Source organism: Podarcis vaucheri, assembly GCF_965113315.1.
Source record: "Podarcis vaucheri genome assembly, chromosome: 1".
NCBI lineage: Eukaryota > Metazoa > Chordata > Lepidosauria > Squamata > Lacertidae > Podarcis > Podarcis vaucheri.
Genome location: NC_138759.1, coordinates 49,780,900 through 49,796,659, shown reverse-complemented (window position 1 = coordinate 49,796,659; position 15,760 = coordinate 49,780,900). Strand labels below are relative to the sequence as shown.

Below are 15,760 nucleotides of genomic sequence, written 5' to 3'. Positions count from 1 at the left end.
CTGAAAGGAAAGAAGGAAATAAAGAGTATGGACTGGCATTTTGATAAAGATGACATGGTGTGGGCGCTGTGCAAGAGTTGTAGGCTTGACCTGTAAACTCCAGTCTAGCAATACTCTCATTGAACTTGGTCAAACTGACTTTTGCGTAAGCATGATTAGAATTGTGCTTTAAGAAGGCAAATTAGGCTGGGCCATGGTGAAGCATTTTTCTTTCTTAACATAAAACACTTTTGATAATGTGCCATTTTTTGCTTGTGTTTTATTCATACATATCTAAATGGGGCCAGGTTTAATATTCAGATAATGTTAATCCTCGTTCTAACAGGTATTGGGCCAGGCTTGTTCCAGTGCGTACTGCAGAGCCTAAGCCCTGCCAAACCCTTGCATTTTTGTGCAAGTATGTTCAAGATAAGATAAACCATGAGTACACAGTACTCACGGAGGGCTGAGGGAACCTTTCAGAGCAGGCTTGCAACACTGTATGAACAGCTTTATGAATTAGAAAGAGCCACTAACACCTTTCCTTTTGTCTACTCTGTATATGCCACCTTGACCCTCATCATATTGTAGGGTTGCCATATTTCAAAAAGTAAAAACCAGGACACCCCAAAAATTCTTGAGATTCTTTTTAGGAAACCCCAAAGATCTGGAGCTTTTTATTTATTTATTTATTTATTTTACAAAGATTGACTTGCCTAAGATACAAGACTAAGCGCCACATTTACACCTTTGAGATCTGGATGTATGTATGTATGTATGTATCATATTGTCAAAGCAAGCATCAAAAGACTCTATGTTTTATTTTCCAAGCAAGCATCAAGACTATTGGCTTCAGAAGCCATTGTAGCCTATGCTGGAGCTGAGCCAAAGGGGAAAAAGTGCTGAATCATCTAGCATAGACAGTATCTAATGTCTCGTGAATACCATATGCCCCAGTTCCCACATGTTTCATCTAACCAGAAAGCACATGTCGTTTTCTCATTGGATCCATCCACCTGTATATGGTTTTCCATAATGATTTTCCACTTGGGTCCTCTTTAAGTCTTATTATGTTGCCCAAATTCCAAACTTTTAGACCATTTAGTTTTCCTTAGAGTACTGCCCCCCAACATTTTGATGGCTTGTGCACACATTTAGAGTATATCCTGGCAAGATTTCCATATGATTTGTACCCTGAAATATTTGTGCAGTCCCCACTTTATCTTGCATGATCCTTTGGGTTTTCTTTGCATCCAAGCTTATTATATTGGCACAAATCTTCTATATTATGCACCAGTTTCTCCCATGCAAGCCATAGGCTAGTAGCTCTTTATACATTAACACACACACACCAGCTCTCAGTGTAAACAGCAAGCGAGTCTGTCAGAGATCAGATGCTACATAACTCTCAGAAACTCCAGGATTGAGATACATTAGGAAAAACACTGACAGAGCAGTCTTTTTCTATTCACATGGGTGGAGAAATTAGAAAGTTTTTCTCTTAAAGTGAGTGCTGAACTACTTAAGTGGCTGGGCTACTCTGCTAAAGCCTTCACTGCTGCTCATACTGTCATTTGTGCAAGCATGTGGGAGTGAGGTCATTGCATACACATAATCAATGGTTAGGTCACATGCAGTATACTTTTATTATGACTCGGCCACCAAACGCCACGCATCTCAGCATCAGAGAAATTTCTTAATAAATAAATTTTCCCACTGGTCATAACTAGAGCAATCAAACTGAGGCACATAAAAAGGTCACCGAGTCCATCTTATTCTACAGTCTCAGAGTAGCCTCTTTATTCCATAGACAGATAAAAACAGAACCCACAGCAAATGTTAACATTCTGATAGAGATCTTGCTTACAATAATAAATTACCGTTGGGTGACACCTAATAGGTCAAGCAGTCCTGTGTTCTATTTTTGTCTCTCATGTCTCTCTCCCTGGCCCAACCAGCTCAGGAATCTTCTCCAGAGTTAATCTGTTGTTGTTGTTTTCGCAGTGGTGTTTAAAAACAATGTGTTTTACAACTTTCCAGTGGGAAGGACATTAAGCTCATTATTAAGGTTACTCCCATTACGGTGTTTCGGCAATAGGAAAAAGTCTTATTTCAGAACTCTTTAGTAGACCAGAATTCTGATCCCTCTTTTGGGTTATAGTTGCCCTACAGCTATCCCTACTTAGCAGTGGCAGTGCTAGCAATATGTCTGAAACATTAGTTCCGATACTTGAACAAGGCGAAAGCTTCAGGTTAGCTGCTAGACTCCAGGTACTTGGGTCAATAGCTAGTTAATCTAGTATGATGATCTCATAGTCTTACTGGCTGGTGATATGGCTGATAATGCTGAGAGGACAGCAAAGAAGACAAGTGCTTCTCTTTTTATTTTTAAACACACTTGCTCCCTTTCTTATTGCAGAGTCCACATGCTACCCTCTCCCCAACTTTCCAGTGGACACAGGCTTCACTATTAGATTCACCACGGGCCCTGTGACTCTATGCCTTTTCATTTAAACAGCATCTTTACCCAGCTTTATTGACATACTTCAGTGCTTTGTTCCTGAACAATAGCGATGAGCTCATCTAGGTGCATGTTGCCCTGTGGGGGGCCTTGGGGGAGCTTTACTTTTCAGCACTACAATGGAGCTTGTTTGAATGATCAGCTGAAGAAATCCAGCATGCTGCAGCACATATTTGCCTAGGTCTATGTCACCTTGCAGTGTAATTATTACTAGCAAACATTTCTCTTTGGACTAAGCTGTCTTCCAAACAAAGAGATGCAATCTGCAGTCATTCATTATCACCTGGAATATTTTTCTCCTGATAAGAACTGAATGCTTTTCCAGGTTGCTATTCTGCCCTTAGCTGCCGATAGCTGTGAGTGGATGATCTTAGACTGGCTTCAGCATCTTCCTTCAAAGGAAGTTTGAGCAGTCACCTTTCCTACTGCACCTCAGGCCATGTACTGGCCATGTTTGGATAATTCAGCTGATCTGCTTCCTGTGCAAGAGAAGAGCAATTTCTTTCCGCCCTTGCCCACTCAATACAGTGGTACCTCAGGTTAAGTACTTAATTCATTCCGGAGGTCCGTTCTTAACCTGAAACTGTTCTTAACCTGAAGCGCCTCTTTAGCTAATGGAGCCTCGTGCTGCCAGAGCATGATTTTTGTTCTCATCCTGAAGCAAAGTTCTTGACCCAAGATACTATTTCTAGGTTAGCGGAGTCTGTAACCTGAAGCGTATGTAACCCGAGGTACCACTGTATGTCTGTCCCACTTATGTTATTATTATTGATTAAATTTGTATACCACCCTTCATGTGAAGATATGAGAACAGTTCACAAGAGAAGAATACAAAGTGAGAATGCAAGATACATAATAAAGCATAAACAAAAACTAACCAATAACCCCCCTCCACACACACACACAAACAAAAAGCCATAGAATGTTAATCAGCCTGGTTGAAAAGAAATGTTTTTGCATGGTGTTTAAAGATATGTAATGAAGGCACAAGTCGAGCCTCCCTGGAGAGAGCATTCCACAATTGGGGAGCCACCACAGAAAAGGCCCCTTCTCGCATTGCCATTCTACAGACCTCTAGTGGAGGAGGCACATGAAGAAGGTGTTGCCTACAGAAGAGCCTCATATAATTATTTTGTTTTGTTTTTTAATATTGTAATTATATGTTGTGAACCGCCCTGAGATCTACGGGTATAGGGCAGTATGCAAATTCATGATGATGATGATGATGATGATGTCTGGATCAGTTCATATGGGGAGAGGTGGTCCTTGTGTTATTGTGGTCAAGAGCTGTTTAAGGCTTTATAGGTCACAACCAGCACTTTGAACTAGACCCAGAAACTAATCCCGAGCCAGGATCGTTATAATATGCTCAAAACATCTTGCCCTGGTAAGCAACCTGATGGCTGAATTCTGCACAGCTAAGGTTTCTGAAACATATAACACATAGCAGTAATCTAACCTAGAGTTAATGGCATCGTCATGTATAAAAGACAACGTGCAGACCAAGATTGTGTGGTCAGTTCCCAGATTATCCATCTGAGATATCCATCACACTGCTCCGACCTATGTGCATTAGATTTATGCACATACATGCTATAGAAACCTGCTCATATGTCTGTCAGGACAACTGTGCCCAGTGGGTGGAGAAGGATGTTGCAATCTTCCACATCGGAGATGACCAGGAGAGATTATCACCTAAACCAGGCCAGTATTGTAAAATTCAAGGTAGATGAAAACCCTATAATACTGAACATTGTACAAGGGCAGTTTGATGAAAGGCTGGAAGATAAATTTCTTTAAACTCTCCTGGCTCCATGCAACCTTAGTAAATACTTTTGCCTTCAGAAAATCTCTAATACAGAGATTGGATAGATTAGCAGAGAGGGCTGTTTGCCATCAGCACATATTCTCTGGGAGCTGAGATATGTAGGGAACATACCTGGGTCTACATCCTTAGCTGATAAAAATCAGCAAAGTTTCATCCATTTCAACAGAGACGTGCCAGTTACCACCCACAAGTCTGCCTCATGAACAGAGAAGTTGCTTAGATCATCATCAGTGGGGATATCTAAATTTTGGCTTGTTCCTCTTAATCTCAGTGTCATTGTTGTGGAATTTAACCCCTTTTAATACTAGATGCCATGATTCATGAAGAAGCTTGCACTTCTAAGCATCCCCCTTTACTTTGGCGCCTGGTGTGAGGTCAATTATAATAATATAGTTTGACTTGCATACGATAGCATATGGGTTGCCAGTCAGTGGTGGCGCCTCTCTTTTATGGAGTACCCTCCCCAGGGAGACATGCCTGATGCCATCATTAGCAAAATCATTCTTATTCACACAGGCCTTTGGGTCTTAATTTTAGCAGGTTGGGATGGAGTTGGATCTTTATATATATATTATTTGTGTATTTGGGGCTGATTTTCATTGGTTTCAATGTTCATTTTTAAAAGTTGCCTTGAGTTTCATTTGGGGGGGAGTGACTAATAAATATATTCATCTTATATCAGGTTATTACAAGTATAGGTTGCCAAAAGTGTTGAAGAGAACAGCCATACAAAATGGACAAAGTGTCTTGTTCAACACAGTTCTAGTTTTTCATTTTCATTTTATTTGATGCTATTTCAGGTGAACTCCCTGCCAAGTGATCTGGTGTTTTAAGCATTTGGAGCAGTTGGTCAGCCTTTGCAAAAATGATAATGCATTGATCAAAAGCAGAAGATAGATAAGGAAGCATATGGAAACTAGCTAACACAAGAAAATTCATTATGTTGCAGTCTTAGATAGTGCTGATTTCTGAGTGGGCCAAGAATCTAGTATCTCTTTGTAGGTAGAAATGCCATCATTCAAACTTCCTTTAAAAAACCCAGTTGTGCACAGTACATCATGTTGTCACTGAAACTGGTTTTATTTCTTGTATGTTTCAGATCAAAAGGACCAGCCATATTGCGGTTGGGAAGGAACAAGTCCAGTGCTGCAAGCCATAAAAGTGAGGAAAGACACCTTTAAAAATGAACCTGAAATGGTTTGATCCAGTTTCCCCAGTGAGACTCCCTAGTACACATCAGCAGTTACAATATGCAGGACTGCAAGCAGCTGGAACAGCGAACATGTGCTTGATAAGTGTAGATACTATTTCTTGGTCTGAAGCAACTGTTCCATATGATGGCTACTAGATTTTTCTGAATAGATAACGAACTCCGGAGTCTGTAATCTTACACATTCTCCTCAATTAACATTTGCATATTGGAAAGTAGTACACGCAACTTCCTTCTTCAGTTAATAGTTGTGTGTTTTTCTGTACATTTTATATTGATCCCTATCTCTTGTCTGATGCAACAAAAGCTCATCTACTGAGATCGGAGAAGCTGCAGTGAACTTTGTCATGCTTCAAAATGTGTACGGCATGATTTTCATAGCACATTACCAGTAAAATCTAAAAGATCAACATGAATCACCACTACTTGGTTTCCGTTCTCAAAGCACTATACAAATATTAGCTAATGTCATTCAATCTTGCTTTATTAAAGGATATACCAAACTAATAGGAAAAAATGACAGAATTTGCCCATACGTGAGAGGAAGGATATATTCACATGGCTGTTTTGCAGAGGAGCATGCAAGCCACACTCAGCTGTGATGTAAACAGTCTATCTGCTACTAGTTTTTACAAAGGACTAGACAAAGGATCAGTGAACTTTTTCAGCAGGGGGCCGGTCCACTGTCCCTCAGACCTTGTGGGGGGCCAGACTGTATTTTGAAAATAAATAATGAACAAATTCCTATACCGCACAAATAACCCAGATATGCATTTTAAATAAAAGCACACATTCTGCTCATGTAAAAACACCAGGCAGGCCCCACAAATAACCCAGATATGCATTTTAAATAAACGGACACATTCTACTCATGTAAAAACACGCTGATTCCCGGACCATCCGCAGGCCGAATTTAGAAGGTGATTGGGCCGGATCCGGCCCCCGGGCCTTAGTTTGCCTACCCATGGCACTAGACAGTGTGTTGGGTTGTTACAGAAGAGAGCAATTGGTTCATAGCTGAAGTGAAAACTGCAAATTGGCCATATCAGTAGGCTTTTCCTGCAGAGCAAAACCTCAGTCCCAGCCTAAGGCAAGCCAAATCTATTTGGCTGGTAGGTGAGAATTAACTGCAAGGTGAAAATGAGATACCATGGTTATGATGAGATCTCTTGGAGAAATATCTCCACTACTCAGCCTGGCTAGACTACTGTCTAGGTGCCGAGGATTCTCAAAATGATGAGGAACAGACAGTTTTGCTAATTCGGAACAGTAAGACAGCAACTTAAACAGTAAGACTTTTCCGATTCATTTCAGTGGAGAGAAACACAAAGGAAACCCAGAACTGCCCCTTCACTGAAATGAATTGGAAATTATTTTACTCAAGTAGGGAGGGAGGATTCAGTGCATGCAAAAGAGCTCAACATATCATCACATGACCGTTACTCGGCACAAACCCATTTAGTTAAGCAGAAACCATCTCTCTTTGTCCTTCAAGCCATCAATAGAGCCAAAGTTTTTATTTTTAATGCACACGTAGACAGGATAGTGTCAATCCGAAGATAATCTTTTGGAAGCATATCCTCACATTGGCTGTCTTCTCCAGTCACAAAGAACTTGTTGCTACAGCTACCAACTGCATTGTTCTGTTTCATTGAGCCCCTATTTTTTAAAAAATGCAAATTAGTTCTTGAATGGGGGAATCCTCCCCACCTTCTGTGTTACCGGTTGAGTAACTTAAAGGAAAAGGGAGCTTCCTGTTTTGATGGCATAGCCTACCTTTAAGTGTTTAACTGGATAGAGCAGGAACCTCATTTGAACTAGATAGCCAATGAATATTTTGTGGACGTATTGAGAGACACAGAAGTTCTTCCCTTCCTTTTCTTCCCACCCCCATCCCCCAAATGATCACATGCCTAGTTCCAAGACCTTTCAGTAGCACAATAGGCTGAATGGCAAGGAAAATTCCACAGAAGGACGTTTAGGTCTCCGGGGAACTACCATGGTCTGTGTAAGCCTAAAATCTTCAGGGGGCGGAGGGCAGAAAGAGAGAATGTGTATAGAGTGTACTTAAAATTAAAACACACACACAAAAACCTCTACAATGCAAGAGTTGTTTAACTAGATTCTCCTGTACTGTCAGAACATAATGGTTTTGCAAGGACAAAGCTCTTAAATATTTTTCTCTGTCATTTTCTCTGGAGATATTTCACCCAAGGGACTGGTATATTTATAAACATTCATCATTTAAAGTTTTATCCCTTCCTTCACTGCTTTGTAAATAAAATAATTTAAAGATAGAGAAACTGAGTGAGATACTTGAAATTACACCAAGTTGTTGGCAGATTTTTGGCAGAAAAGGAAGAAAAGCAATTTCCCCACCCCCTTTAAGTCCCATGCCTCAGATTCTAGACAATATTCTGACCCCGTTTTAAATCTTAAGGCTATTTCCATATCTGCAAACGTCCATTACAGTCTTTGTTGCTTGTCATTCCTGCTTTGTTGTTTGTCGTTTCCATGAAGCATGCTTTGTAAGCCTTGTACAACTCTGTTTACAGTACAGTGCATACATGTTTTGGCTCTATTAGGCTGGATAACATTTTATTGTGAGGGTGACACTTCCCATTTGGACCTGACAGGCGAGGCCTTTTGCCTCCTCTTTTAAGGGGTGGAATCATTCTGCCCTTCAGTTACCCTGCTGTTTTGGGTTGGGTCTTTTCTTCTCTTGGGATAATCCTTTAGCTGGGCATTTTAAGTGATCTGCTAGTGTTTTCTTCTTTCTTGTGTCTCCTGTTCTCTTTCTTCCTCTACTGCATCCTCAACCTCAACCTTTTCATACCCAGGACCCACTTTTAACCCAAACATGCATTTGGGGACACATTTCTTAATCTGTTACCATATAGTTGCATGGTGGTAGTGCTCCTATTGTGACCCACCTTGAATCAGTCCATAAATCACTAGTGGGTCCCGACCCACCAGTTGAACACCAGTGCCTTGGGCTCTCTGGGTTGTTCTCTGTGTTTTCCTTCCTGAACTCCTCTGAGTTTCCCTGTGTGGTGGTTGTCCCTGTGGTTTGCCTCTTCAGCTTTTCATTCCTGTGCCTGTTCCTCTTCAAATAGCCAAACAAAATCTCCCCCATTTGTTTGTCCCAATCTCAATCTTCTTCATGAGGTTTTTGTCCTCCCTTGTCCACTGTCTATTTCTTGTGAGTGGAGAGAAGGCTGTAGCCAGAGAGTCACGTAGCCAAAATTTTAGGGCAGGAAGTTTGGCAAGCCTCCTAACTAAACTATCCAAAAAGGAGTGCCATTTTGTTTGGTACACTGTATTTTTTTGCTCCAACCAGCTCTGCTCTGTTTGGTGAGTCCTGCAACCCTCATTCTGAGCAGGATCGCCTAACGGGCCACTTCTTTGCCTTCTGCCTTAAGAAATCAGTGCAAGCAGCCGGCACAGCCATCCACAAATTCCCTGGTGTGCAGCAATTTGGGAGAAACACAGCACCTTTGCTTCTGGCCATCTTTGAGGCACGCTGGCTTTATTTCCAAGGTGGTTAGGGCCTCTGTTAAGTCTGCTTCAAGGAAGCACCAAAAAAGGGAGATGAAAACACAAGCACAGCTCCAGAAGGCATGAGAGAGCAATCTTACAGATCTTATAGTTATAGCAGCTCTGTGACGCCTCCCCGGAACTCTAGGGCACACTTGCCTTGCAGAGTGGAACCAGCTGCCCAAGGGGCCAGAGTGAATTCACAGGTTCAGATGTCCCAGGCTTCATCTCAGCTGCAGGCACAAGCTTTCCAGCCTGTGTCCTTATCACCTCTGCCAGGGGTAGGCGACCTAAGGCCTGGGGGCTGGATGCAGCCCATTCGCCTTCTAAATCCAGCACACAGACAGTCTGGGAATCAGCGTGTTTTTACATAAGGAGAATGTGTCCTTTTATTTAAAATGCATCTTTGGGTTATTTGTGGGGCATAGGCATTCATTCATTATTATTTTTCAAAATATAGTCTGGTCCACCACATGGTCTGAGGGACTGGTGGACTGGCCCACGGCTGAAAAAGGTTGCTGACCCCTGACCTCTGCTCTAAAGTTTAGAGTCCTGATGTCATGCACGATGAGGGCATGTTTGAACAGGAAATTGCAGTTTTCTGACAATTTGCACCTACAAAGAGCAAAAACAAAGGCTGTCAAAGTACAGGCCACAACTCGACTTGCTTTCAAATTGGACCCTATCTTTGTGATCCTGAAGCCCAAAGATTTGAGCCTAGGATCATTACCCTTGCTACAAGCTCTGATAAAAGTGGTAGGCATTTGAAGATAATATATTCTTCCTTCCACTGCTTATTTTTACAGTATTCAAACTCTGGAACAAAACTGTCTCCCCACAGTATATAAAAATACATTTTTAAATAAATAAATAAATAAATAAATGTACTGAAGAGGATCCAGCTGCAAAGTGATCTGATGGCAGATGTAAGCACTATGAAATCCAGAACTAATAAATAAAAAGTCTTGTCCTGAGGGAAAATAAACAACAACGAAGTGAAATGGAGTGCAAGGGGAAGGGACACAGCCTCAAATTGCACTTGATGTCACTGCTATACAGTGAGTTTATTTTCATACTAAGTTGCTTGCACTTTTATGAGACCAAGAGTCCTAAACACGATGAGGGATATGGGATTTTGTGGAAAGGGCCTGTCTCATTTCTCACATAAAGATGTAATGTGTTACTTGATGGGATGCCTTGTTGGAGCCTAGATCCTAGCAATTTGCACAGCCCCCAAGATTTGCCTTGCATCTGTGCATTAAAAAAATAATAATTAAAAATCAATCTGTTTCTGTGTCCCTCTGTAGTAACATTGTTCAATGTTCAGATGTCACAAGTGTTGATTAGGAGCCTCAAGTTAGTGAATAACTTCCAGAAGGATTTGTATCAACTGTATCAACTTCAGTAATTGAAATTCAGTTTACCTATAAATTGGCCATGATTTGTTTGTCAGCTGTGGACATACAGAGCCTGCAGAGACTTCATCTCTCAATAGGTAGCAATGAGAATGTCCAGCCCGGGTGTGAAACAAAATAATTATGCCTAATACATTCCCCTACCAATAACATCGACAAACAAGAACATGCCAGAGCAGCTTAGTTCCCTTAACAAATCCATGTAGGCTGCTAGCAATCGCTCCACACTTCTCATAATAGCTCCAGGACTGAAGGTTGGCAACTGCAGCTGTAGCTGCCAGGCTCTTTTCTTTTTTGAGGCAAGTGCTCAACTCTGCTGGGGCCATTCCCTCGCTGGTGTTGTTACTGCAAGCTCAAGATTTAGTATTTGGTCCTTTAACTGGCAACCTTTCACTGCTAGGAAGTATACTATTATTAGTATTAGTATTATAGTGGTACCTCGGTTTATGAACTTAATCTGTTCCGGAAGTCCATTCTTAAACTGAGGCGTGCTTTCCCTAATGAGGCCTCCCGCCGCCAGTGCCCTTCAACCCTTCGGCTTCCGTTCTTTGTCTGAGCTAAAGTTCGCAAACCGGGACACTATTTCTGGTTTTGTAGAGTTCGTAAACCAAATTGTTCTTAAACAGGACTGTTCTTAAACCGAGGTACCACTGTATTTCAAGAATGGATTACTGCAAAGCACTGTATGTGGTGCAGCCCTTAAGGTGGTCCTAAAGCTAATGCAGAATGCAGCGGCCAAACTGCTACCGTATTTTTCGCTCTATAGGACACACTTTTTCCCCTCCAAAAATGAAGGGGAAATGTGTGCGTCCTATGGAGCGAATGCAGGGGGGAGGCAGGCAGGAAAAGCCCCCAAAAGCCACAAGCTCCGCGTGGCTCTTGCGGGCTTTTCCTCAGGAGGGAGAAGGGACTGACGCGGCCAGTCAGTCCCTTCTCCCTCCTCGTAGAAAAGCCCACAGGAGCCGCGCTTTTGCGGGAGGTGGGCATATTGCCATAGCCCCGCGCACCCTCTCCCAGCTGGAGAGGTGGCGCGCGGCTATGGCAGCAGCCTCTTTAGCCGCGCGCCACCTCTCCAGCCGGGAGAGGGTGCGCAGGGCTAAAGTAGCCATAGCCCCGGGCTTCCCCGGCAGGCTCGAGAAGCTCGCAGAGCAGCAGGAAGGCTGCGTACCTTTTCCGCTGCTCCCCGACCTGCTCTTTGGGGCTGGCGGTGGGCTTCCCCCCGCCAACCCCAAAGAGCAGGTCGAAAGGAACCTGAAGCCTGGAAAGCGAGAGGGGTCGGTGCGCACCGACCCCTCTCGCTCTCCAGGCTTCCAAGATAGCCGCCTGAAGGTGACTGAACGCACCTTGAACGACACCTGGTTTTAGAGGGGGAGAACAAGGGGGGGAATTCTCCCCCTCTCTGTGCAGCGCCTCCTACCGCTTCGCTGAAGGGGCACTGAGCAGAGAGGGGGAGAATTTTTTTTTCTTGTTCTCCCCCTCTTTTTCATGTTCTCCTATGGTCCGGTGCGTCCTGTAGAGCGAAAAATATGGTAAGTGGAGCAGTCTGCTGTCGGTATATAATGCTGGCCACCAGGGCTTTTTTTCCCCAGCCGGAACTCAGTTCCAGCACCTCTCAGGTGGATGCCATTGCCATTATAAGAGAACAAAGGAGATGTTCATGGTGAGTTTCAGCACCTATTTTTCTAAAAAAAATATATCACTGCTGGCCACCAACATAGTACTGGGCCTTGCTTAAAGTTTTGATACTTGTGGCACATTAAAAGATTAATAATTGTGTTGTGGCATAAGCTTCTGTAATAAATTTCCCCGCTTTTTGCTTGGTCTGCCATTTGCTTACTAAGACTTCATATGACCGTCTCCAGGCCATGAAAGCTAGTGCAATGCTAAATTTGTTAACAGTCTTTTAAGATGCTGCAGGATGCTTTGCTCCAACAGGCTTAACAAGCCCACTGCTCTAGAAAAAGGGAAAGCAATTCACAAAACTGCAGGATTGTTTCTTCATAATAGAGTCCGCTTTCCTTTTCATGTGCAGTGTGTACTCCTCGGCTTAATTTGCACACGTATAGCTGCTGCTCCCTCCCACTCCCATGTAATTCCGAGCTACAGCTGCCAAAAGGCTTTCAGCTCACATGACAGTATATGTGAGTTTAAGCTTTTCCAACTGAACCTTCTATTTTTCCTTTCGAAGGTTTTCTTAATTAGGCCTGATGGCCAGGGAAATACCAGCCAGAGCAGAGTATTTAGCAAATAATTGCTTAGCTTTACAGTTCTCTTTGTTGCTTATTTAAGCTTCATTTGCCCATTCCGCTTTGTACCTGACTTATCTCTTGCAAGAACATCAGTACTTGAGTTATGTCTAGTGACTTCATGCACAGTCCCATGAGATTTTACTCCCTTTTACCCCATTGGCTGGCATGCATTGTACTTCCAATGAGTAAATCCTCAAAAGGAAAGAAAGCTCCAATGTCCAATAGTACAACATCTATGGGTTCATAATTTGCTACTGAAATTCACTAAAAGATTATTTTGGTTCAAATATTGTCATGCTGACAATTCAGAACCCTGTTCCAAAAATCTTAGCAGCCTTACTGAAAACTTCAACAGTTTCAGTATTCAAACACCAATGATGCAGTGGCACCTATAGTGAAATATGCATACACAAGTACAACTTAACAGTCTTAAGATTACAAACTCTACAATGCATCCTTCTCTTGCGAGCATGGGCGTAGCCGGGGGGGCAGGGGGGCAGCTGCCCCCCAAATCAATAATAAATCAATAAAAAGACATAGCTAACTGAGGTTCTGCGCCCCGCCCCATCAAAAGGCCTGCCACTCTCCCCAACAAAAATCCTGGCTATGCCCATGCATGTGAGTAAGGATTCATGTGCAAAAATATCCACAGCCTCACAAAAACAAATTGTCAAAGGAATGGAAGTGCAGCTGGAAGCAGTTAAAACACACAAATAACGGGTGCATTTTCTGAAGAAATTGGCAGCATGAGCAATGAAAATGAAACAGGAACCAGCCTCTCCTACTGTGCGTTTTTCATATGAAGAGCAATAAAAGCAATTCTCCGTAGGTCATTAAAGAAGAATGGTTGTGGCCTAGAATATACAATTCGTATTTACATTGTTTCCAACAGAGGGTCCACTTTCTATTCTTTCAAATGAAGTCTGAAACGTTTTCATGAGAAAGTGGGGAAGCTGGGCCTGTTTGGTCTAGTAAAGAGGAAGCTGTGAGATGATGGAGTGATATTTTAAATATGTATCAGGAGTTAATGCAGTAGAGAGGATGACTTGTTTAAACAAGAAGAAATTAGAATACTAAGTTAGTTTTTACTTTCCATTAGTAAATGTTATCTGTAGATCACAAGCTCTTAAGAATAAAGTCTGAGAGTACTCATTGGAACTGATGAATAGAAATCTTACACTAGTTTAAAAACCAGTAACATGTATTTAGTTATTTTACACATATATGCTATTTCTCCAAAATATTTATAGCAGTTTATATATTGTTCCCAATAAGTTTCCCATCCTATCCAGGCAGATGACAGGATTAAATCTGGTATCAACAGTGGAATTGTATATTGTGCCTTCAAACCATTATTTGTGATGAGTCTGGAAAACAAAAAAGCTATACAAAAACTTTGTGTCTCTCTGCAACAAGAAACTCCTGACTCCACTCAGTTACAACTAGGTCCAGTGCCACCCTAGTTACTAAACCATATAATGCCACTGTCCACACATCTCTCCCTTTTTATTTTAGAAAACAGCAATTGAATAAATTAACACTACTGAAACATTTGATAGTTCAGGTTAATCAGTCAATTACATCAAAGGCTTCCAAAGAACTACATGACCATCTGAATCTTAACATGGCAAGAGCCATCTGGTAAGACTGATTTCAATCTCAGGGGCCTTTGAGAACACATCAGCTCAAAGCTACAAGAAGAACCTTATTGCCTTGCTCCAGTAAGAACAGAAACACCGAATCCTTACTCTGCCCAGAAACAATTTAAGCCTTGAGCCACCTATGTTATCCACAGCCTTGTGCATTCACCCTTATCAATAATTGCTTCTGCAGGTATTATGGTTAGAGATTTTGGAGTATGTGAATCAGTACCCATCAGGGAGAACAAAGCTGATCAAATGATAGCCATGTGGTTATTTGAATAGCCATGTGGTTATTTGAATCTACCCAAGACGTGCTGTAGGAGAAAAGACTGAGTAGTCAAGAAACCCTCTTGTTGTTAAACATTCGTTCATTTCCGAGACTGTGCTTCAAAATCCCTCCTCGGTGTGAACAAAGCAGAAAGGAAGTTTCCATGAGCGTTGATTATTCTAGAGGCAATAACTCTTAGAGCAGAGGTGGGAAAATCTTTCTCAGACGGTGTGCCACATTCCATTGTAGGCAACTTTCCAAGGCAGAATGACAGTGGTGGGTGAGGCCATAGTCAAAACTTGGTGGGGATACAGACGTGACTCTTACCTTTCAACAGTAGGCTGCAAGAGGTTTGTATAAACACACAAACCTCTATTCTCTATTCAGTTTAATGATACATTCCAGCCAGGCAAAAGCACTTGAAGAGCTGAGACAGTGAGGGATGTGGCTGCAATAAGAGTTCTGAAGGCAGGAAAGAGAAGGCTGGAGGGTTGCATTTGTTTCCTCCCTGCTTTGGAAGACAAGGATACTCCCATATTTAGATACATGAAGGGATCTTAGTGCATTGTGAAAGAAAGGGCAAATTAGGAGTATATCACATATCTTCAGCCTTTATGTGGATGAATGACTCCATGACAACATCCAAACCTTATGGGCAATGTTGATGTGTTTTCAGCAGAGGAGTTTGTTTTAAAAAGAAACAGTTCCTACAGCTTTACTTCTTACAAATGCCTTCACTGGAATTGAAAAAAATAGACATTCTGCTAAGTTTGTTTATGCAAAAACGTTAAAACAAATGAATGAATGAATGTTAATAAATTCCCTTACAACTAAAACTCCCCCCCTTTAATGGTTTTTCCCCCTAACTGCTTTGTAATGAGAATATAGATGCTGGTATTGACAGTCAAAACCAAGTATTTTCCCAGGAGGGACAACTCCACTTTCCACATCACTATTCCCAGTAGTCCTATTTAGCCATTTGCCGAAATGTGTGTAGATTCAGCATGGGCAGAGGGGCCTGGACACCTGCCCTGCCCCCCACATCTCCACAAGTGCCTGCTGTACTTCAGATCTCCCCATGTTGAGAGAGAAAATCTAAATACGTACAGT

General features: G+C 42.1%; 2 protein-coding genes across 23 annotated transcripts in view; one reads left to right on the top strand and one right to left on the bottom strand.

Moving 5' to 3' along the window:
- Positions 1-15,760, top strand: part of RAD51B (RAD51 paralog B) — a 400,405-nt gene that overhangs the window by 319,319 nt on the left and 65,326 nt on the right. For 8 of the 14 annotated variants that reach the window (XM_082225644.1, XM_082225646.1, XM_082225642.1 and 5 more), the window contains one exon: positions 5,428-5,954. The exons of 5 other annotated variants lie outside the window; for them this stretch is intronic. In XM_082225644.1, coding sequence (XP_082081770.1) covers positions 5,428-5,509 — 82 coding nt within the window. In that variant the 3' untranslated portion in view covers positions 5,510-5,954. Of the gene's footprint in view, positions 1-5,427; positions 5,955-15,760 lie in introns of those variants that run through there. One more of the 14 variants, XR_014220574.1, reaches the window with a different exon arrangement.
- The window catches only part of LOC309534852 (uncharacterized protein), a 250,741-nt gene that overhangs the window by 174,009 nt on the left and 60,972 nt on the right, over positions 1-15,760 (bottom strand). The window contains exon 1 of one of the 9 annotated variants that reach the window (XR_014220883.1): positions 14,978-15,482. The exons of 7 other annotated variants lie outside the window; for them this stretch is intronic. The gene's annotated coding sequence lies outside the window, so the exon portion shown is untranslated. Of the gene's footprint in view, positions 1-14,977; positions 15,483-15,760 lie in introns of those variants that run through there. One more of the 9 variants, XR_014220884.1, reaches the window with a different exon arrangement.